The sequence below is a fragment of the Protopterus annectens genome, chromosome 7.part0 (assembly GCF_019279795.1).
Source record: "Protopterus annectens isolate FY-2018-M chromosome 7.part0, PAN1.0, whole genome shotgun sequence".
In the NCBI taxonomy this organism is placed as follows: domain Eukaryota; kingdom Metazoa; phylum Chordata; order Ceratodontiformes; family Protopteridae; genus Protopterus; species Protopterus annectens.
Window position 1 is genome coordinate 513,777,406 of NC_056739.1, and position 24,863 is coordinate 513,802,268.

Genomic DNA, 24,863 nt, shown 5'->3' on the forward strand with positions numbered 1-24,863 from the left:
GTGTGCCAGTCTTGTAGTTTCATTTGCAGTTGTGGCAGAACTGTGAACTACTGCCAGATTTCAGCCTCATTTAGTGATTTATTACTGCATTTTTCCCATAACAGCTTTACTTGTAAATTTCTACATAGTCTGGTGCCTTGCTTTGTGGTGCAATTGCAGTAGTGTCAGCACTGTAAACTTTGCTCCAGAAAGAATGCTTCAGTGCTTTTACAGCTATTTATGTTCCAGTTTTGCTGTTACAGTCTTATATTTTGCATATCATTTATCTGCTTATAGTTGCATTCCAGTGCCTTTCTGTTTACTTAATGTTTTTCCCATGTTCTTTGTGTCTGCCCCAAACCCCACTGAGACATTAAACTAAAGTTTCTGAAATTCCCTGGAGTCACTGACCTATAGCCAGTCATAAGACTAGAGCTCCAATACTGGGTTTAACTTTTTTTGGATTCCTTTCTAGCTAGTCTGTATCTTGCAGCTTGAATTTGTCTGCAAACCTCTCACGCTTTTGCTGTTGTGGTTTAAAAAGACCATCTCTGGCTGGCACCCCTTAAGATAATCTGACTTCCAAAGTCTGTCCCTCCCCTCTTTCATTACCTAAATAGCTTACACAACAGACAGTAGCAATTCTACCACCCATTGCTGTCTATATATCCATTATAATGAGTGCCCACCCAGCAAACCAGTACTGCTCGAGTAAACCTCCATTACTACAGATTATCTTCTACTCATTATCCCAGAACTCCCATCTGTTTGGCACCACACTCCAAGAGGGTCTCAAACTCATCCTGCTCTGTTCCTTGTCTGATAAGAGATTTATTTTGCTTTGTACTTCAGTTGACTGTTTTTAAGTGTTATTGCTTTATTTGTTGTTTTCTACTTTAAATCATTTTACATGTTCCTAATACTTGAAGTCTGCTTGCTCGGATAGTTTAAGTTATTCCGTGGTAGCATTACTCTCTCAAGCAATCTTTTTTGGTGTTCTTACATTAAGAGGAATGTGATATTCCATCTAGTGGCTTTAGTTGGAAAACACAAAATAAAGCTTTAAGTGTAGTCACTTTATTGGCCAGAGGGCTTAGAAGCTGGTTTCATGTGTTTTAAGTGCACGTGTACACCTGGCATGGTTTTGTGTCTGCTGCTGATCATGCAGTAGTGGCTATTAGTGCCCTGTATACATGTAGACAGTTAATAAACAACATTTCCCTATAAAACCACCTCTGAAACTGTACTAGTAACATGGTGAGATAGTGTAACTACTCTATGCATTCAGTAGCACAGAGCAGCTAGTTTGCATGCTGAGGAGCAACCCCCCCCCCCAAATTTACTATTGTACAACCCACTATAGTCCCCCAAAGCACCCTTAGACATTCTTCTGTTAACCATTTATGCATGGCACCCTATTAGCTCACCAATAAAGGACCAGACATCATGGATGTTCACTTTCACATCTTCTCTGTAGCCAGTTGGGTGGATATGGAAATAATGGGACAATGTAAAGACAAACAAACACACTAATACAGTATACAAGAGGTGTGTGTGTGTGTGTGTGTGTGTGTGTGTGTGTGTGTGTGTGTGTGTGTGTGTGTGTGTGTATGTATATATATATATATATATATATATATATATATATATATATATACACACGTGTGTATGTATGTATATATATATAATACAAAATGTCTCTAGTATCAAAACTCTTGCAAAAACACTCATAATAATCTGGTTGTCAGAGAGACACACACAAACAACCTACCACACATAGTATGTACCCCACACACAGACCTACTTATGTAGAGGCACTTAACTGCAATCTTCCCGAACCCCAAAGACCTCTCATGCATTCCACCTGCAAAAACTATCCTCAATAAACCTGAAAACACTCAACAGAAGTGTCACCTAACACTCCACATACAGCCACAACCAGTAGAGCCTCAAGTATCAAGCCCATAAGGCAAGCCAATGGACTACCCAATCTCTAGTTAAAGGGGACTCCACTGTACAACATACTGATGCCCCACTCACCAGGCTGAACAAGAAGAAAATAACAGGACCAGGATCTGCCAAGTTTCTCATGCACTCAAGTCATTGTACCACATGTACAAGTATGATGCAGTCATTGTCCATGTAGGTCTAGCTAAATAACCTGAGATATACCTCTCCAGAATATATAAAGACAGACATTAGGGAGCTCTTGGACTTTGTATCACAGACTCGTATGTGCCTAGCACTTAGCAGCATTCTACCTTCACCATGAATGAGGCCGTAATATGAACAGAAGATGAAAGACTTTAATAATTGGCTTAGTTTTTGGTGTCATTCTAAGAGGATACAACTTTTGCCAGTGTGGGAGACATGGTCAACAGACCATGTTGCTTTGAGAAGGATGGTCTGCACCTGTCTCATCTAGAATTCAGAATATTGGCTAAAACATTTTCCTTGACCATACAGCCTTTTTTAGGCAATGCCAAATTGATAAACTTTGCAACATAGCAGAATCTACCCAAGGAAGTCTAAAGGTGTTACTGCTCAGTGCCAGGGGTCTAAATAAGAAGATCCATTCCCTCCAAACTCTCCCCACCTTGGAGAATGTAGACATCTGTGCAACTACAGAGACATGGTTTAAAGCTGCAGAGTGTACTCCAGCAATTTAAGGCTTCATTGAATTCCACACATTTAGATGAGCAACTGCACAGACAGGGACTAAATGGAGGAACTCCAAAGTTCATACCATATCCTAGCAAGCTATAGGTCACCCTCTATGTCCCATGAATCCCATATCTCATACTTAGACCTACTGGAGACACTAACCATTCAACTAAATACCATACTTATGGCGGATTTTAATTATGTCTCTGTAAACTTGGAATCCTACACAACCCTAACATTTATAGGCATAGAGATTCCTAGACTTCTTAAAGACAAACACCCTGAACTATATGGTGCATACACCTACTAGAGGTACAAACATATTGGACCTGGTACTTTACAAATCTGGGAGAATGCTGCACTCTCTCCAGTTTCATGTCCTCTCTTATAAGGTCAAACCATAAAACAGTCTCCTTCAAAACAAGAGTCAATTCTGTAACCCCAGAAAACCCTGTAACAGTTAGAAACTATTCCAAGGCAAACTACCTTTTATTAAGTGATAACCTGTCAAAATTAAAAGCCCCTCTAAGCCAAGACAACACAGCATCCTATGGAGAATTATTCACAGAACCTCTCTACAGCTACATCAGTGATTGCATAGAGGCTGCTGTGCCTACGATAAGTAAGCCTAAAACTAACTCAACAAAACAAACCACTCCTGTGGAATCTAAAATCTAAAATTAAACAGTTTGTACAACAAAAAAGTTATAGTTAAAATTAGAAAGTGTAACACCAAAAAAAGATAAAAACTCTCTCGACAAACTGAATAGACAACTAAAAGGACTAATTAAGTCCAACAAAGAAAATTTTGAGGTAAAGATAGTGTGACCCAGGTCAATGACAACCATAAGACCTTCTTCAGCTATACACGAATCCTCAAAGGCAGTGTACAGCAGTGTGCTAAACTGTTGGGAAATGCAGCCATGCTCATCGAACTGGTAGATTTAGCAAATCATCTGGCTGTTAAATTCAGTTTCACCTTTACCCTCCTCTCACCCCCAGTAACTCCTCAGGAAATACCACCTAACCTCCAACTACCAGGAGGGAGTAGGTCTTAGATACCCTCTCTAAGGCCAAGAATACAGTTTCAATGGGCCTTGATAAATATCAGGGCCACTAGAGTCACTTTTCAATCACTGCCTTTGCACAGGCTTCATATCATGCAAATGGAGGACAGCAATAGTCATCCCTCTGCACAAGGGCAGTCCTTATCAACAGATACTGGGAACTGCAGACCCATTCATCTGATTAGTCTCACATGTAAAGCAAAATGGTTAACAATGACATAGGAAATGTTCAGACACTGGACCCAACTTAGTTTTTTTTTTGTCAAATGCAGATCATGCCTATTGAATCTGGAGGACTTCTTTGAGAAAGTCACCAAGGCAATGGATAAGGGCAAAATGGTGTATACTGCCTACCTTGACCTTGCTAAGGCAATTGATACAATACTTCACTTGGGCAATAAAAACAAACTCACAGTATTAGGCATAAACCCCTTTGTAACTTGCTGGACAGCCAGATGACTAGGACCCAGAAAGTAAAGATTGGAGATACCACTTCTATAAACAGGCCAGTCACCAGAGGAGTCCCCAGGGCTCTCTGCTGGGTCTTATCCTCTTTGAAATCTAATTTTTGGAAGTCAAGGCCAATGTCAAGGGCCTCTGGTTTAACAAGTTTGCAGATGATTGGAAGCTAGGAACAATCATAGAAACCTCACAAGATACTAACATCTCACAGGAAGGTCTAACACAGACAAATGACTCATACCAAAGACACAGCTTAAAACCAAATGCCAAGAAATACATAATAGGACCTTTTGGGAAGTCAGCCACCCAGAGAAACTACTTTATTGATAAAACACCCCTAAATGTAGACTCATAAGTCAGGGATTTGGGATTCATGTGGAAAGCAACCTAGCTTTCGAACAACACATGTCTAAGGTGGTAAGAAAATGTATTTTATTTTATTTATTTGACAGTTGTTGACCGGGATAGTATGACTAGGACAGAGTGCTTTTTCAGCAGAGGCCCGGGGAGAAAAGCTCCAGTATACAGTAGAATAATACGAAAATTAAAAAATTCTGGTATTTACACAATACTCGATAGAAGAATGAAAAAATAGTAACACAAACTTTGCTAAATACACAGAGTAATGATTGTTAATTGCATATAAATAGGGAGGCAAGTGAGAGTTTTAACACGGATACAGTTAGATGGCAACTTTAAAGCTGTAATGGAGTTAGAGCAGATGGAAGGTAGTTGAGGGTGATGTAAGTAGGATAAGTAGCAGGGGAACAGTGGGATTTGGGGGGGGGAGTTTGCAGAGTTAGTGAAGAGGGGTGATAATGAGTTGATAGGATTTGTGGATTAGCAATTGTGAAAATCATTCTATGTCACTCAACTTATGTAAGGCCATGGCATTTATGTCCAGGGAAGCCATTGCACCATGGTACTCAGCCCACATGTGCCTTATTACGGAGTATAATGTCCCTTTGGTATGTACCCGACCAGGCACATGCAACAACTGGAACATCCACAGAGGTTCATCTCAAGAAGAGTACATGACATAAACACAATGTCCTAAACAGATCACCTCAAATTCCCATCTCTATAGTTTGTTTCCTACAGACTGCTGAGAGGTGATTTATACTGGTCAACAATTCATCCTTGTATCCCGCTTTGATGGACCTTTTGCATGTCCACAAAATGAGCATCACAAGAACTACAAAATCTAACGAATGAAACTTTGCTTGCAGCTTAATTAGGACATGTTTGAGAGATAGGCATGTATCTCAGAGTCCCAGTCCATGAAATAGTCTTCCCATCCATGTAAAGCAGAGCTCTTCTCTAGCCATATTCAAGCACAGTCTAGTCCAGTGGATGGGAAATCGGAAATTCACCCTGGTATGATACCTATGTCTCTACACAGGTAGCAGGTAAATCATGCCATAATATACACCCCTTAAAATAACCTCTTAGGCAAAATAACTTGTGGGATTAGTTTGGGCTTCATGGATAGGATTATGAGCTAATGCTAATTACTTGTGCTATCTCACAGAAATGTGAGCAATTCCACATTTGCTTGGTCAACCAATTCAGAGAATTTCTTGGCCACGTAAAAAGTTACTGCTGAAGAAAAAAATGATCAGTATAAAAAACACAGGGATCACCCATTCGCTTCAATGGGAGTATTCGTGGAGCAGATAATTTCAGTAAAGACATGGCAGTTTGGGAGGGGTGTGTGCGCATGTGTGTGCATGTGCATGTGTGTGCGTGTGTGTGTCTGTGTGTATGTGTGCGTGTGTGTGTATGTGTGTGTGTGTGTGTGTGTGTGTGTGTGTGTGTGTGTGTGTGTGTGTGTGTGTGTGTGTGTGTGTGTTTACACATGTGTGTGAGAATGTGTGCCTTCCGGGAGGAACTGAGTGTCTGGGTGTGCATCCCACAGATGAAACCAAAGCCCTACTAAAATGGACCCTGACCCACAGATGAAGCCAAAGCCCTGGTAGAATGGGCCCCGACCCTGTCCCACAGATGATGCAAAAATGCTGGTAGAGTGGGCCCCGACCCTGTCTCACAGATGGAGCCAAAACCCTGGTAGAATGGGCCTCGACCCTGTCCCACAGATGATGCCAAAATGCTGGTAGAGTGGGCCTTGACCTTGTCTCATAGATGAAGCCAAAACCCTGGTAGGGTGGGCCCTGACCCTGTCCCACAGATTGAAGCCAAAGCCGTGGTAGAGTGGTCTCTGACTGTCCCACACATGAAACCAAAACCCTGGTAGAGTGGGCCCCGAACCTGTTCCACAGATGAAGCCAAAGCCCTGGTAGAGTGGGCCCTGACCATGTTTGCATCTGGCTTATCACGATGAACACAGTAAAAAGAAATAGCATAAGACAAACAGTTTCTGTTTTGACCCCGGTTGTCCTTTTTTCTTACTTTCATAGAAGACCAAAAGCTAATCAGCTTTCATGAAAGGTTTAGTTCTACCCAAGTAGTATAGTACAGTTTTGTACCTATCATAAATGCAGATGTTCGAGTGCTCACACTGCTGCAGTCATCACACTTGGGTTATCCTGCCGTCAGGCGGTCCCGCAGTCGGCCAGAGTTCCAAAGTCTTGGTACGGTGTCGGTTGCTGTCACTTCTTCCCTAACGTCAGTGCACCAGGGGTATATAATATGCATCCAACGCCATTTTCTTCAGTTTTTCTTGCCCCAGATTTGAAGTGCCCCCAAGTAGGTAGGCAATACATATTGCTAATCAAAAATAAACATATAAAATAAAAACAATACCTTCAGTTACCAGAAAATACACCCCAAAGGTTGTATAGGATAGAAAGGTATAGATAAGTCCAGCTAGTTCAGAGGGGATGGAGGGAGGGTAACCTGGACTGCAGCAGTGTAAACACTCGAACATCTACATTTAAGGTAGGTACAAAACTGTACTATGTTCATCGTGTTACACTGCTGCAGTCATCACACTTGGGTTGAATCCCAAAGCTAAGGTTGGGTGGCTGGTCTATAAAGAGTTAGGATTGGCTATGAGGCCCTGCAGAACTGCAGTGGCAAATCCTGCTCTGGATTTAGAGTAAAGAGGCAGGTGATAATGCTTGGTGAAGGTGTGCACTGAACTCCAAGTTGCAGCCTCCAAAATTTCCTGGGTAGGTAGGTACTCCTCTGAGAAAGGTTGTTGAAGTGGCTGTTGCCCTGGTGGAATGAGGCCTAATGTTATTAGGGACTGATTTTCCATGCTGTATGTAGCAGTACTAAATATAGTGTCCTATCCATTTGGATATAGTCTGCTTTGAGATAGCCTTGCCTTGTGATCCTGCAGCATACGCTACAAACAGTTGTTCAGTTTTCCTGAAAGCTTTTGATTTGTCCAAGTAGAAGGGTAGCTGTCTGTGTATGTCCAAAGAATACAGAAGTTTCTCCCCTTTATTTTGGGGGTTTGGATAAAAAGTTGGCAAATGGATGGTTTGGTTAAGAGCCACACTAGATACCACCTTTGGCATGAAGGTAGGGTTTGTCCTTAAAGATACCCTGTCCTGATGAAAAATTATAAAAGGTTCCACTGCCATTAATGCCTGTAGCTCCGAGACTCTTCATGCTGAAGTTACTGCCAGGAGCAGAGCTGTTTTCCATGATAAAAATTTTAGATCGGCTGTATTGGCTGGCTCAAAAGGTGGTAGGGTCAGTTTTTCCGAAATGAAATTGAGGTCCCAAGTTGGTGTTGGTGCTATCCGGGGTGGTCTTATGTTTTTAGCCCATCTGAGGTTCTGCTTTAGCAAGGGATGAGAGAATAAAGGAGGATCCGTGTTGTAATGTGCAGAAATGGCAGAGGCGTGGATCTTAATTGATGAAAAGGATAGGCCTCTATCCAGCATCTCAGTTAAGTATTGTAAAATCTGAGGAATGTTTGGAACAAGAGGGTCAAAGCTGTGAGCCTGGTTCCAGGCGCAGAATCTCTTCCATTTTTCTGAGTAAGCTTTCCTGGTGCTAGGCCTCCTGGCCTCCAAAATGACATCCATAACAGCTTTAGAAACAGGTGTTGCCTGTTTGACTAAAGTATCTGCCATGCAGCCAGGTTTAGGGTTTTGAGCTGACCGTGCAGAATCTGATTGTTTTGTTGAGTCAGAAGGTTTGGAATTTGGGGCAAAATCCATGGTGGGCCCTGAGCCAAGTTCCTTAAGATTGGGTACCAGTGCTGGCGTGGCCAGTCTGGAGCAATCAGGATCATCTGTGTTTTTTCTTGTCTGGCTTTTAGGAGTACCTTTGAAAGGAGAGGCAGTGGTGTGAAGGCATAGACTTTTAGGTTTTTCCAGCTGAATAGAAGAGCATCCACTTTCCATGCTTGTTTGTGATAAGTCCTTGTGCAGAATTTTTGTAGTTGGCAATTCAGTGGGGAGACAAAAAGATCTATGTCTGGGCATCCCCATTTTTGTGTTATCATGCTGAAGATTTGTGGATTCAATTTCCATTTGTGAGGGCCCATGATATTTCTGCTTAGGTCATCTGCCAGAGTATTTTTCTTTCCTGGCAGGAATTGTGCTTGCAGGTGAACTTGGTACATTAGAGCTGTGTTCCACAAGGTCATGGCTTGCCTGCATAGGGGATAAGAATGAGTGTCCCCTTGCTTGTTTATGTACCACATTACTGTGGTGTTGTCTGTCTTTAGTAATAGTTGTCCTGGATGTAGAAGATCCTTGAAAGCTGTTAGGGCATTTTGATCAGCCAACATCTCTTTTTGATTGATGTGAAGATGCATCTGGTCTGTGGTCCACTTGCCCTGAATGCATTTTCCTGCCATGTGTGCTCCCCAGGCGTAATCCGAAGCACCTGTTGTTAGAGTTTGCCTGGCTGTGGGTTGGGTAAAAGGCTGACCCTTGTTTAGGCGACATGCCTGTGCCCACCATCGAAACTCCTGTTGTAGGCAGAGAATCATTGGAATTACTGCTTCTAAACTGTGAAGAGTGTTGTGTCCAAACACTTTTTAGGTACCATTGTAATTTCCTAGTATGCAGTCTGGCATATGGTATTAGTAGTATGCAGGATGCCATGAATCCCACGGCCTGCACAATTTTTCTTGCAGGGAGATGGGACTTTTTTGCCAGTAATTGAAAATATTGAGTTAGTTGAAGTTGTTTGTCTGGCGTGAGGTAAGCCATCTGGGCCATTGTATTTAATCTGGCAGTCAGGAATGTAATCTGTTGTAAGGGCACTAGTTTTGACTTCTTTTCGTTTACTGTGTACTCTAGAGAAATTAGCAACTTTTTCACACATGCCAGATGCTGTAGAAGAATGTCCCTTGTCTCTGCTTGAATGAGGCAGTCGTCCAGGTATGGATATATTTGAATTCCTTTTTGTCTGCAAAATGCAATTACTGGTGCCAGGCACTGTGTGAAGACCCTGGGTGCAGATAAGCCAAATGGCAGTGCAGAGAATTGGTAGTGCATTGTACCAGCTTTGAATCTGAGGTATCTTCTGCAATTTTGTCTGACAGGGACATGCAGGTATGCCTCTTTGAGGTCCAGAGTAACAAGCCAAGCCTTCTTGCCCAGAATGGGTAGAAGCTGCTGTAATGTTAACATTTTGAATTTCGGAATACCCAGGTAAGTATTCAGAATTGAAAGGTCCAGTATGGGGGTCCAGGCTTTGTCCTTTCTGGGGACAAGGAAGAGTCTCGAGTAAAATCCTTGTCCTTGTTCCTGTTGTGGTACTTTTTGTATAGCTCTCATGTCCATGAGTGTTGAAATTTGTTTTTGTGCCTCTGCCCATTGATTTTGTGGCAGGTCTGGCATTCCTTTTAGCCTTGGTAAAGTATGAAAGTGGAATCTGTAACCTTGAGACACAATATTCAGGACCCATTTGTCTTGGGTGATTGCTTGCCAGTTTTGAGAAAAAAGTGCTAGTTTTCCCCTAAGGGGGCTTCCAAAAGGGACGTGCTTGGTGTACACAGAGGAAAGTCATTGTGACTGTTTCCTGTAAGGTTGAGACTTGTCCTCACCTCCTTTAGGGGTTGAGGTGCCCCACTGTCGTTGTCTGTTTGAGCCTTGGGGTTGAGATCTGCCTCTTGGGCGTCTGTATCTGCCTCTATGTGGCCTGTCTGACACTGGAAAGGACCAATTCTCTGTTGGCCAATTTCTGCTAAACTGAGGTGGCTGTACCTGTAAGAAATCCTTGACTGTTTGCATAGATTTAGTTTTATCCTCCACTTTCTTTAACACCTCTTCTGCCTTAACACCAAACAAGGTATCATGCTGTAAAGGAGCATCCAATAATTTTGCCTTAACATGATCAGGTAAACTCTGTTCTTTTAACCAAGCATGTCTTCAAATAACAGAACCTGTAACTGCAGCTCTGCAAGAGGCCTCTAAAGAATCAAAACTATATTGCAGAGTATGCTTTCCCACCTGTTCAACTGCATGCAATAAATCCTGCATTTCTTTACAATCAGGAGCTTCTGAGCTTGCAAGCATTTTCTGTTTTAACTGACCCATTAAATATTGTTGGTACTTAAGCATGTGAAACTGGCAATTTAAAGCCCTTACTGCTAAAGTTGCAGAAGTGTATACTTTCTTCCCCCATCTATCCAAAGCTCTGGAATCTCTGTCAGAGGGTACTGGATTTTTTGCAATGGAAGCCTTAATCCCTTTTGGACCCTGGGAAATAGTTTCTGGCTCAGCAGAAGGGTATTTGTAAAGAAACTTGTGAGAGTCAGAGACTCTATAATACCCATCTGGCTTGGCTGGTGCAGGGGGCAAAGAGTCAGGAGATAAGCTGGATTCAGAGAACACATCATCCACAATATCTAGCACAGGCAGAATAGCCAGGGGCCTGTGCTGAGACAATAAGAGGAAATCCCTGAGCCTTTTCTTGGATTCTGAGTAATCCTGACTTTCCCAATGGAAATGCTCCCTCATGGTATGTAAAGTTTCCCCAAAAGAATAATCCTCAGGAGGAGAGGCCGAAGGGATAGATTCCTCAGTATCAGAGTCCTCATAGGGGGGTAGAGAGTATCCCTGGTCTGAAGAGGAATCAGAGGAAATGGAAACCTGATCAGAGGAGTCATAGTCTGTATCCTGCCTAGGCCTTTTCTCAGGAGGGGGATGGGAACCCCTGATTAGAGTAATGAGGTCTTCGGCCATTTTAAGCATCTGTTTCTTAGGCATGGAGGACTGTCCAGGAGAATGTTGTACTTGTTTCTTTGTCTTTAATGGTACTTTTGTCTTGGCTGTTGTTTTAATGGTAAGTTGTGAAGGTCTGAAAACACCATCAGAAGCAGATGCCTGCTCAGCGGCTCTGGACCCATCTGAGGGATTAGTTTCCGTAGGCCCAATACCTTGAGTTTCCAGAGGCCTAGATGTCTCCATGTGGGAGTCTGAAGCGGCCTGTGGCTCTGAGGTAGCGGGTGTCAGGGGCTGCGAAAGCACTTTACTGAGAACTGGCGACTGGCCTAGAAGAGGTTTTGTCGTCGGTTTTGGACCTCGGATGCCTGTCTTTATCCTTGTCTTTGTGTTTTTTTGGTATTGAGGTCGTTGGCTGATCCGATGGCATGGTATAACTTAACCTTCGGCCAAAGTAGTGTAAAGCAAAATCAAAACGCCTTTTTATAGTGTGTTTGTTAAATCTAGCACAAAACCGACAACTAGTGACGTCGTGATCAGGGCCTAGGCATGGAATACAGTAAGAGTGGAAGTCCTTATGAGGTATTTGCTTCCCACAAGAAATACAATTATTAACTTTTTCTGACATCGATCTGAGGCAAGAAAAAGGTTTCCCCAATGGGGTACTTAGCTTTATTGAAGACTTTGGATATGAAATTCGACTTTGAAATTCTCAGGAGTTGGCCGACCAGCGCTTGCGAACTGCTTCTTCTTCGGGCACCGCGCGACAAGAAAGACTGAAGAAAATGGCATCGGATGCATATTATATACCCCTGGAACACTGACGTCAGGGAAGGAGTGACAGCAACTGACGCCAGACCAAGACTTTGGAACTCTGGCCGACTGCGGGACCGCCTGATGGCAGGATAACCCAAGTGTGATGACTGCAGCAGTGTAACACGATGAACATCTGAGCTCTCTGTGGACATCACAGTATGCACAATTCTTTCTCCCTTGATTTTAGAGTCTGGAAAAAATACAGGGAGATTAATGGTCTGGCTTAAGGTAAAATGTGAAACCACTTTAGGCATAAAAGGACTACTTCTCAAAGTAAATCTACCCTTGTGAAAAATGAGGTAGGGTTGGCCTTTCTAGCAGGCGTCAGAGCAATGAGCAACAGTCTTCCATGTTAAGAACTGCAAGCCAGTCTGATGAAGCTGGTTCAAACTGTAAAAGTGTCAGTTTCTCAAGCACAAAGTTAAGATCTCAAGGAGGAGCCACCTGTTTTATAGGTGGATGGATATATAAGAGCCTTTTACTTAAGGACAAGTAGAAAGGAGCAACTAAGGGCAGACAAAAAGAAATGGTAAAAAGATGAATCTTGGTAGAAGAAAAAGAAACATTAACTCACACAAATAATCCGGAACCAGAGGCAATTCGGCCTTTAAAGGGTACTGGTTCTTAGAATGTCACTAACTAAAAATTGCTTTCATTTACATATATATGACTATCTAGTAGCATTTGTTCACCTGCTCAATATCTGCTGCAAGTCCTCAGGAAAAAAGTTGCCTAAAAGGAATTAAAACTCTATCATACAAGCAAGTCAGTTTATGTGTTTCCAGGTTTGTGGTAATTGCCCTTGTCCACTTTCAAAAGAAAGGAGAACCACTGTTTCCTGTGCCAAAAGGGAGTCAACACCATTGTCTGTGTAGAGTCCCTCAGAGTCCTGAGAAGAACCACTGAATCACTGAAAAAAGTAGAAAAGCATACAAGAACATTTGCATCCATGGGAATGAAAAGGCATCTGTCTTCCAGGCCTGACTGCAAGGACTTCTGCAGCAGAATTTCTTTGTCTGTTTTGAAAGGAAGCAAACAGATCTACTTGAGGTGTTCCCACAGTTGGATTAATTTCTGGAAGACCCCTGGATGAAGTTTCCATTCATGAAGGTCTGTTCTGGTCCCGCTGTGCTTGTCTGCTACAATGTTTTGCTCTGAAGGAATGTATGAAGGCAGAAAAGTCAAAATGAGGTGAATTGCTCTCCTCCTGGCAATCACAGAAAGTCTGCAAAGGAGATAAGACCTGGTACCCCTATCCCCTGTTTGTTCACATACCACATGGCTGTGGTACTGTCTATGAAAAATTATAGTGGTCCTGGGGACCTGATTTAAGGTCTTTAAAGCATTGATCATCAGCATTGATCATTACCATTTCTTTGACATTTATGTGTTTTTATCTGTCCTTTGAATTCCACAGGTGTTGCACTTTCTCCCCTTTTGCATCCATACCCATGCAAACTTTGAAGCCTCTGTTGGAAGCTATACACACTCTGGCTAGGCTTATAAATGCCCTAGGGCAGATAGCCTAGTATGAACCTATGACAGACTGAGACAGGGAGTAAGGGGAGAGGGGCAGATCTAGGCTGTGGGCCAACTGATCCACCCACAACAATGTAACTCCATCTTGACAAATCCCAGAAATGGCACCCGAAAATATAAGGGGTGTTGATGCCGAGTGGTACCACTGAATTCTCCTCATCTAAAGTCTGACAAAGGGGATCTTGAGAAACACAGAACCCATGAGATGCAGAATCTTGAGAAATTCCCTGTCAGAAACCTGATGTTGGCTGAAGTAGTCCAGGAAGATTTCCTTATACTGTTATACCTTGTCCAGTGGAAGGAAAGCTCTTCTAAGGGATGAATCTAGAAGACATCCCAAAAATCTACACAGTGAAAAGGAATGAGAAATGATTTCTACAAGTTCATTTGAAACCCCGGACAGAGCAGGAGTTCCATGACCTATGTCAGTGAATTCTAACAACTGGAAAAAGTGTCTGCAAATATAAGACAATCATCCAAATATGGAAAATGCGAATTCCTTGAAGTCTGCAGTAAGGAATTACTGGAGCTAGGTACTTTATAAATATCCTTGGTGTAGTGAATAAACAAAGGGATGAAATGCTTGATATTCTGAGCCAGAGGAAAAAAACATCTGAATTCCTTGCAAACTGGAATGTGGTAATAATTATCTTTAAAATCTAAAGTTACTATGAAGCTGCAGGTGGGTATGAGTGGTAAAAGTGTTCGAAGGGATACTGGAATCTTCTCAAACTGACTGAGAAAAGAAGGTTATAAAATTGATCTCCAAATTCCCTCTTTCTCTTGTATTATAAAAATCTTTGAATAGAATCCTTTGTCCATATGAGGAGACAGCACAAGTTTTATCATCCTCTGTGCCAACATCTTCCCTAAAATAGGAAGAAACAGGGATGTCTGAGTTGCAAAACATGGAGTAATCCCTTAAAATGGCTGAAGGATGCCCACTGCCATCTGTACCCCTGTTGGATAAACTTCGGAGCCCACTTGTCGGAGATAATCTGATACCATGGTGAAAGGTAGACGACTTGACTGAGGGCATGATTTGAAGGATTGCCATGGTGAGAAGGGGGTACAAATAGGTTCATAGGTGTATACTAGGCTAATGGCCCTGGAGCCTTTACAGGCCTAGCCCATAGAAGTGCCCTGGCATCGTGCCACCCGACGTTAGTTCCCTCTATCAAGTAGAGCCACTGCAGTGATCCCCCGGGTGAACTTTCTATTTCCCATCCACTCATAAAGACTTCTCTTGAAGTGGGCCAGTGAGGTGTTCTGCTTCACATGTATGGAAAGTGTATTCCAGAGCATGGGCAGTCTCTGGGTTATGAACCTGTACCTCAAGCATGTTCTGTTGATTGTGGTAATGAGGTTGAGGTCTCTGGAGCATGTGGTGCAGAGGGATTTGGATTTCTTTAGATGTAGCATTTCTAACAGAGCTGGGTCAGACATGGCTTTGTAAGTCAAGCAGAGATTGCCTCTTAGTAGACGATATGAGACAGAGAATAGCTGGAGTTTTTCGAGTCTGTCCATATAGGACATGTGTTTAAGGCCCAGGATCTTCTTTGTGAGGTACTTCTGTGGCCTTTCCAACTGTTGCACGTGTCTAGTGAGGTACATGCCAAATGGGGCATTATACTCGATGACTGGCCTAATGAGGAAAGAGTAGAGAGAGATGATGACCTCTTTCTTCCTGGATGCAAAACCCTTAGTAATGAGATGTGCCACATAGAAGGACTTTCTGACCACAATGGCAATGTGGTGGTCGAAGGAGAGGTTGCTGTTAACCTGTGTCCCCAGATCTCTTATAATGCCTTCAGTGTTGAGTGGGCTCCCATCGATGTGGTAATTAGTGGGAACTGAGTTTTTCCCAAAGGGGATGATGACGCATTTTTTGGCATTAAGCTTGAGGCCATGGTTTCAACACCAGTCATTGGTCTCGGTGAGGCCTTTCTGTAGGATGTCTACATCACTTGGGGAGTTAATAGTGGCTCCCACCTTGCACTCGTCTGTGAACTTGGTCAGCCAGAGTCCCTTGGTGTTGGCCTGGACTTCTGAGAAATAGATGCCAAACAGGAGAGGACCCAGGACCGATCCCTGTGGGACTCCACTCGTGACTGTTTGGCAGTCTGACTTGGAGTCCGCTACTTTCATACTGTGGGTTCTACCTCTAACCCAATTTGCAACCCACCTAGTAATATAGGGGTTGATGCCTAGTTTGGTGAGTTTATCAATAATTCCTGAGTGAGGAATGGTATCAAAGGCCTTGGCCAGATCGAGGTTGGCTGTATGAACTGCCTTGACCTCATCCACAGCTCTGGTGACTGACACAACCAGGTTGAGTAGTCATGATCTACCTTTCACAAAACCAAATTGCATGGGATCTAGAGTTTGGAGCTTCCCTATATCCTTGTTAATTAGGTCCATGATGATGCACTCCATAGCTTTACATAGCAGACTTGTTAGGCTAATGGGGCGATAATTACCATTGTCTGTAGTTGCTCCCCCTTTATGGAGAGGGATGACTCTAGCAGTGTGTCATTTGGTAGGAACAAAGCCTGAGGTGAGGCTGTGATTGAACAGGGCACACAGATGTCGTACCAGTTCACTTTGTAGTTTATGTAGAACACATCCATTTGTGTAATCATTTCAAATTTTTGGGCTATCCTTGGAAACATTATTATATATTAATAAAACCATAAAAATTTAACAGATAACCCATTCTCCTAGTATAATAATGCCCTCCTGGGTGTGTATTATTGTGGAAATGACGTCCTTCCAGGGGTGAAGAATACCCCTCGATATGTGTTATTTTTACGATAACACACACCCTTGTCAGGCATTATTGCTTAACTAATTAGATTTAGCATTGCAAGAACAGTGGAAGATAATGCATTTTCAAAAAGCCTTTATTTAAACAATGAGACTCTCGGATTTACAATTCAGTATCTATAGCTTTTTTTTTTTCCCTAGGACGCACTCCAGCTGACTATCTACTGCTCGGCTTCTCCTCTAAAGGACTCCTGATCTCACATCAGCACCAGTTAATGGGAGGGAAGGTGATTGAGAAATCCAGCTGCCACTGGTTGAGGCTATTGCTTGCAGCCAGGGAGCAGGCCAAGCCTGCAGTATCCTATACACACTAACTATGCACAAGGTTTTTTTTTTTTTTTTTTTTTTTTTTTAACTAAGCCCTGTCCCTTTCTCCAAATGGTGACATTCTGTGAGAAAGTTCCTACCACAGGAACCTGAGGGTCACCACATCTCCTCAGCCTACCTGCATATCCCGGCCTGGTTTTGAGTCTTAGCCCCCACCAGGGGACAAGAGATCTGCTTCCTTAGCATGCTCCCTCCCCATACTCATTCCCTCTCAGGACAGGCATGCTCATCCATCTGTGCCAGCTCCATCAAACACCTGAGCTGTCTGGGCCCTATGAAGGACTTTACAGTATGTACAGTATCTTACAGCCTATTCTAAACTTAAGAATCCTTTCATATAAGTGTTATGTAGAAGAAATGCACAGTATTTATAATGGCAGCTGTTAGAAAAGAAGCAGAATTATGATGAAAGAAAATTCAAACACATACTAATGGTTACACAGTTTGAAGCTTTATTTACACATGCACAACATAGTTATTTATGTTTGTTTACTAGAGTAGGGCACTTATCAGAAGACTTCAGGCTCAAGTCTAGAAAGACAGGAAGTACACTACAGACCTTAAAAGCAGTAAAGTATTTGCTCCATTGTCTTGAGAGCAGGTACATCAATGTTCATGCTTAAGATGAGTTCATTTTTTACCTGATAACTGAGTTGGACAAAGCTCTATTTTGCTGGCATTAGTTTATATTTTTTATCTTTAAGCCTGATCATACTATGGCCATTGTAATGTGAGTGCTTTATCAGCACCATTCCTAAGGTCACAAGGGGAGGATTTGATGCAAAGTTTGCTAGAATGATAGAGGCAGTAGTGCTTTTGTAATACTCTGAAAGTGAATGATAAACACCAAAAACAAGAAGCAGTCAAGTTATAGGATGAAAAAGATAATCCATTTAATACATCCGTCCTGGTACCTCGGCAATTCGCCTTCAGTGGAACAAATAACCATACAAACACATCCTCTTTTTATATGCTCATCAATTAATCCATTAAATTACTATTTCATTATATCATTAACCCTTGTGATACTTACACTTTAAATACAATCAACAAACCACTTTATATAAAGCAATACATACTCATTACATACTTTTATAACATACTTAATGCTGAACTGTGTGGAAGATAATGCAAAAATGTATTTAAAATATATTCAAAAGCATATTAGTTCATTCAAATTTCATAAATTCTTTACCACATATTATATAACATTCATTAAATATTCACTAAATACAATCAAACTATATACAATAAATAAATGTATAAACGTATAAAGCATTTGAATATATATAAATTCATTTCACTAGTACAACCTAAATACTGGATTATCTTTTTCATCCTATTACTTGACTGCTTCTTGTTTTTGGTGTTTTTTTGAATATTTGCTTGTGCTTCTGTTGTTTTTCGTTAGTGAATGATAAAAGCAGGGAGGACCTAGCAGGTACTGGGAACCAGCCTGCCCCCCCCCTTTTTTTTTTTAGTACTACGCAGTGATGCTTATACCCAGTGGAGTTGTGAAGGAGTCCACATATTTTGTTTATTTATAGAGTAGGCATTTTCTGCTAGAATTTAAAGCTATTACTGGAAAGGCAAACAATTTTTAAGATAAAAGCATTAATTGCTAATGCTTTTCTAAACTTCACTGAGGTGATTGGAAATACTGTTGCCAGCATTAAGCTGGCTGAAGATTTTCTAAGTTTTATATTCTGGATGTTGAGTGACAAGAGTAAGCCTCAAAACTAATAAAATTTGCCAAGGATTTATTTCATTATTGACATGATCAGTTACTTTTCCCTCCATATATGCTGCCCATCAGTACCACCCGTAGGGTTATTGATTTTGACTTTACAAAGTACCAATATGCATGCTGGCAGTTTTTGGTATGTTTAGTGAAATCCTGTTGGTGATCCGCTGTGGCAATCCCTAACCGGGGAAAAGACGAAAGAAGAAGAAGAAGTGAAATCCTGTTTCCTGTAAACCAACAAGAAATAGTAGTTGACTTGAAGCTGAATTTTATATTATGGAAGGAAGGAAGGAAGGAAGGAAGGCAGGGCTGGTTCTGTGAAGCAGAATGTCTGCTCTGTAGAGGGTTTCATCATTTGGTGATTCTGGCACAATTACATCATTTACGGAAAGAGAAAAGAGCAAAGGGTCAGCATTGAGCTCTAAGTTTTGGTTGCTTACTCGATCGACTTTTGTTACTAATCTCAGTAATTACAGAGAATGGTGAAAAGCTCTGGTGAATATCAAACAATTAACAGGCTGACCATTAAAATCCCATGACTTGTGTTCAGGAACGTCTGGGCTTGTATGACAAGATCACTGAAGAGTAAATGAGAATTAGGAATGAACATACAGGAAGGGGAGGCTAGGGGCAGTAGAAAAGAATAAATATCTTCAAGAGGTGGACAGGCAGGTTGAGTTTGTGAGACAGGGAAAAGTGGCATAAAACATAGGTAAAGGGTACAAGGTTTGGACAGCTGGTTCACTACCTCTAACCTGCTGAGAGACTGGAGCCCCCAAATGACAGCCTGAGAGTAACTACTGTGAACACAACATACCTTGAATTTCTACATACCATCTTGCCACCCTCTGAGCCATCTCTGTAGTATGCTGTTGGTAAAAGGATGAGAGGTTGTGAAGTAGGGAGACTGTCAGAGCCATCCAATCAGTTCCATCCATGTTTTGCCCCTTGTGCACATCATGGTATTGATTCACTCATAAATTACAATTACAAAAGTAATAGCTAAACAATTTTCTAATTTTTTTTTTTCGAACTCAATTTTCCCTCCATATATGCTGCCCATCAGTACCACCCGTATCAGTCTTGAACCCATACATTCCATCAATGCAGAGTGCCTTACTTACACCAAGGGCAAAGACGGCAATCATCCAGGCAGCTATGGAGGCATCTGTGTCCCTATATGAACTTATGTGTGCATCACCAGGTTGAGAAGAAATTACATCTTAGTGGTTTGTGGATCTGGATTCACCTCCCCAGTTTTGGGCTACCTGTGCTTCAGAAGCAAACATTAACTGTTCCCAGGCTGGAGAACTAGAATGTATTCCCCATGCGACTGCAACATAATTCCAGATGCAGATTGAGTTTTTTTTCTATTAACTCTAAAATTGTCCCTTGGTTGCTGATGTGGGCACTTACATCACCCCCACAGTGTACTATACCCTTTCATTGCATATGCATGCTTCCGCCCACATGGTAAGTGAATGCAACCACCACCAGTTTGGCACCACCAAACACATATCCCCAGACTCTGCTGCATTATGGCTGAGAAAGCAGCCACCAAATGGAACCACCATTTCCTCTGACTAGGATACACAAGCCAACATTAGTCACTCATTGTCACCTGGCTCCTCCAGCATTCAAAACATTAGTCAGACACTGGTCATGTGGGTCATACAGCTTTATCCCTGTATACCACAAAACCATGGAAGTATTCTTTAACTGGCCTTAATTGGAAGGTAAAGGTATGGCTGCAGCTATTTCTTCAAAAAACTTGTGTCTCTGATCTTATTACAGTAAACTCTCAATTAACTGGAACTCAAGCAACTGGGAAAAAAAATGTCGAAGAAATACAGTAACATTTTCATGTGTTGCACTTTCTGTCTTCCCCTCACAGAGATATACCTTATGTTTTTAGGGTTTTAGAGTTTTAAAAAGGAAGATATGAAAAAATTCCCTCTCTCCCCATCCTGAGAACAAGTCAAACCAAACAAATAGTACAGGGTACAGTATTAGTCAGGCTTATTTTTAATAGTAACTCTCAGGCAACCAGAAACTTCAATTATTCAGCATCTACCAATCCCCATGGGTGCCAGTTAACTGAGAGTTTACTCTATATTAACAAGGGCAGAATGTCACGATTCATCTTGCAATAAAAAAGGGGCTATTGAAATTCAGGGATGTTACCTGCAAGAAATTCTGGAATTTGAAGTAGAGAAAGTAGACTACTAGAAAAAAAATGCTATACAATAATGAAACACAGAACATCTTTTTTTTGCACCCAGGGTACACATGTGAGGTTCACATTTTAGCAGTGTCTGTCAACAGTTTAACCTAAAGAGCAATGGTCTCTGTTCATAACCCTTGCATAAGCCTAATTTAAGATTATGCAAACTCTACTCTGCCTGTCAAATCGTCAAAATTCAACAAATCAAATCCAGCACAGTATACAGGCTACTGTTTTTATGGTGCAGCTAATCTCTCTCGCTGGACACAAAGTTATTCTCTCAATGTTGTCACATTATACTTCAAAGATGTATGAATATACCTGATTGGTACCACTTCTGTCTTCTCATTTAGGATGTTCACTTCCACAAATTCTTCACTAGAACAACAAACATATTTCAGAAGTCAGCTACCTCTGTTTTTGATTAGGGTTTCCACTTTTCAAAACTTCTATATTAAAACTATGCAGTTTTAAACTAGGACAATATACAGTTCTTAACAAAGCAGCGAGATCTTCGTCTTTAAGAACCCCTAAACCACTTAATTTTCTTGTTCAGCTTTGTATTTACTGTCAAGGCATATACTTATTTTGAGGCTGTTTGACATTGCAAGTAACAGTACAATACAATTTTGTGAAAAAAATTATCTGTTTTTAATTACTAAAAATTCTGGAAATCCTTGAGATATGCTTTGTCAACACTGTTTATAATACATTCTGAAGGGAAATAAACAGCTTTAATTGCTTAACAAAGAAAATATAGTCACCTATATATCTCAAAAAAAAGCCTTGCAGAAACTCCAAATGTTGTTTCTCAGAATGCCAGTAATACATTACATTTGTTAGGTGGCATGACACAAGTTTACCTAGTCAAGCCTTTCAGTGCATTTGCAAGCCTATTTCATCCCTCCCTTCCCCATGACCTTTTCTACACCTCCTCCCTTTCCCTTTGATTATCTCTATGGAGTCCCTCTTCATCATCAGTTCAGGACCACATTCTTCCATATGAAGTATCATCACAGACACATTGAGCAGCTGGTCCCTATAATTTTTGTCTGTGCCACTTCATTTCTGGCCTTCCTGTTCAGGATGGACCCTTCTAGTCTTCCTGACGTGGTATTGTGTTCCCATATCATGTTACCATTTGCTCTTCTGGTCTCTCTCTCCTCAAGAGGTCCATCTCCTCCAATATTTGTGGTCATAGCCTTTCCCCTCAGTCCAATGAACTCTTTTGGGGGCTTGTCTCAAGACTCCTAGCAATCTGTTGTCCCATTTTTTATATGACCAGTGAAACTACACACACTGCAAATGACACAATCTGACAAATGCCCAGTAGAATGTTAGCTCTTTGCTTCTGAAAATAGTTACCCTAGAAAGTACAGTTGTGTAAAATCTTACCATAACCATACATGTCCTTCTCTCTTCACTGTTGCATTATTAATTACACTAGGGATCTCCAGCCAGGGACGGCTCAACATCCAGCCAGTATACCAAAGCCTTTAGGTTGCTTTAATGTACGCCGTACATCAGACATATGCTCCACGCTATAGCTTAGGGCATAAAGGTGACATCTGGACGTACCATCCTCAAAACTGAAAGCCCCGGTATGAACACCAGTACAACGAAAAATGAGAAGGTCAGTACATCCACAACAGGGGTTGAATACTGCAACAGTGAAGAAAAGTACATCAACCATTATGGTAAGATTTTACACAACTGTAGTATGTCCTTCCATTTCACTGCTGCAGTATTAATTACACTAGGGACAGTGCCAAAGCTCAGGAAGAAGAGGAGGAAAGACTAGTAGAGCCTTCTAGGACACCATGAAGTGTGGTCATAGCAAAACAAACTCTAGCTCTGGAAATTCCATCCAGCTTGTAGTGCATGGTAGATGTATGCATAGAACTCCAGGAAGCTGGCTCAAGAATAGACTTAGTATCCAAAACCTTGAAAAAAGCACCAGAAAAAGCCACAGTTCTAGTAGAATGAGTCTTAATAGAATACAGAAGGCTCTTGTCATGAAAGGAATAACAAAAAGAAATAGCTTTAGAGATCAAAGAAATAGTCTGCTGCGATATGGCTAATCCTAAGGACCTAGGATGAAAGGAAACAAAGATCTGATCAGATTTCCTAATATTTTTAGTCTTATCCAAATAAATCTGTGTTGCCTATGCACATCCAATGTGTGTGGCACCTTCTCACTGGCAGATTGCAGAGAAGGGGAAAACGTGGCAAATTAATAGACTGATTAAGGGCCAACTAATTCACCACTTTGGGCATAAAAGAAGGATTAGAATAGGACGGCACCTTGTCCTTATGAAACACTAAAAAGAGGAGGACAAGCCATAAGGGCTTGAAGCTAAGATACCCATCTGGCAAAAGTAATGGGCTAACAAAAGTACAGTCTTCCAAGAGCAATGTTGCAAGGAAGCTGAAGCTGCAGGCTCAAAAGGAGCCTGGGTCAAGTTTTCTACAATAAAATTAAGATCCAAAGGAGGAGGAACAGGGTTACTGGGAAGCCTAATATGAAGGACACCTTTAAGGATTTGTTTAGCCTCAAATCTAGAAGCTAAAGGAGGAGATAAAGGCAGACAAGCAGAAATAGCTGATATGTGCGCCTTAAAAGAAGAATAAGCCAACCTAGCAGTGAGCAATTCACAGAGATAAGACAACATCCACAGAAAGTGGATCTAGATTATGAGAAAGACACCAAACAGAAAATCTCTTCCATATGGATAAGCAGGATTTCCTAGTATTGGGTTTCCTGGCCTCCTGCAGGACCCTAAGCATGTCCTCAGAAAAAAGGTGTCCGTGGAATCAAAATCCTATCATCTGCAGTGTCAGTTAAAGAATGGACAGGTGGTGATGGATGAGAGATCCCTTGTCTTCTGTGATTAGGTCCACCCTGTGAGATAACTTCTGATAAATGTCCTTGCTAAATGCAGAAGAAGAGGGAACCAATGCTGTCCCACCAAAAAGGCGTTACCAACAAGATTTTGGGAGAATCCTGTTGAATTTTTGAACACGACTTTTGGGAGGGGGAGGGAAAGCATAAAGAAACATCCCCTTCCAAGAAAAAGATAGGGCGTCCAACTTCCAAACCAGAGGACCTGGGACTCTGGCACAAAATAGAGGAAGTTAAAATAGAGGAAGTTATCTGTTCAGAGGGGAGGCAAAAATATCTACTTGAGGAGTACTCCACTGGTGGACAATGTCCAAGAAAACATCCCTGTGAAGCATCCATTTGCGGGATTGAGTTAAGAACCTGCTCAGAGTGTCTGCCACAATGTTCTGACCTGAGGGAATGTAAAATACCAGAAAAGTCACTTGATACTGAATAACAATTTCCCACACAAGGAGTCCACATCACTGTGGTACTGTCTGTAAACACCTTAAGAGGTCATGGAGAGAAGAGGGGATAAAAAGCATGAACAGCCAGCAGAAGACCTCTCATTTCTTTGACACTGATGTGCTCTTTCTGTTGATGAGGTGACCAAACACCCTGCATTTTTAGGGAGCCAAATGCTGCTCTCCATCCCACGTCTGACGTGTCTGTGAACAGCTCCTGAAAGGGAAGAGGGGGATAAAAATGGAGGCCTGGATTTTTGTGACAGCTGCTGAATTCAAAGTTCCTTCTTGAGATAAAGCAGAAGAGGAATTACAAATTCAAGGGGATGTGCATATTGAAGCCAAAATTAATTCAGAAACCACTGAAACGATGTCAAGCGGAGTTTGGCCAGAGGAAGAATAGGAATGGTGGCGGCCATGAACCCCAGAGCTCTCAGAAATTCTCTGGCTGTTATAGAGGCTAGAGGAAGAAAAATCTGGAAAAAAGAAAATGAGTGTTAAGGCCTTGGGAGGAGGCAGGGATGCCAGCATAGGCACAGTCTGGATCCTGCACCCTAGAAAAACATAGCTCTGAGAAGAAATCAGAAAATACTTTTTTTAAAGTTTATTGTGAACCTCAGGCTTTGAAGAAGGGAAATGGCAAAATGAAGGTTTTGCAATAGGATCTCTGGAGAGGATGCCTGAAACAGGAAGCCATCCAGGCAAGGAAAGACTTGATCCCCTGAAGCCTGCAAAAAGCAATAACAGAAGTGACGCATTTGCTGAATACCCTT

The 24,863-nt window shown here is 41.7% G+C and overlaps 1 protein-coding gene across 2 annotated transcripts in view; it reads right to left on the minus strand.

The window, feature by feature from the left end:
- Window positions 1–24,863, minus strand: part of LOC122806578 (autophagy-related protein 16-1-like) — a 291,263-nt gene that overhangs the window by 70,234 nt on the left and 196,166 nt on the right. For both annotated transcript variants that reach the window (XM_044077117.1, XM_044077118.1), the window contains exon 7: window positions 21,067–21,123. In XM_044077117.1, the coding sequence (XP_043933052.1) occupies window positions 21,067–21,123 (57 nt within the window). The remainder of the gene's footprint in view (window positions 1–21,066; window positions 21,124–24,863) is intronic.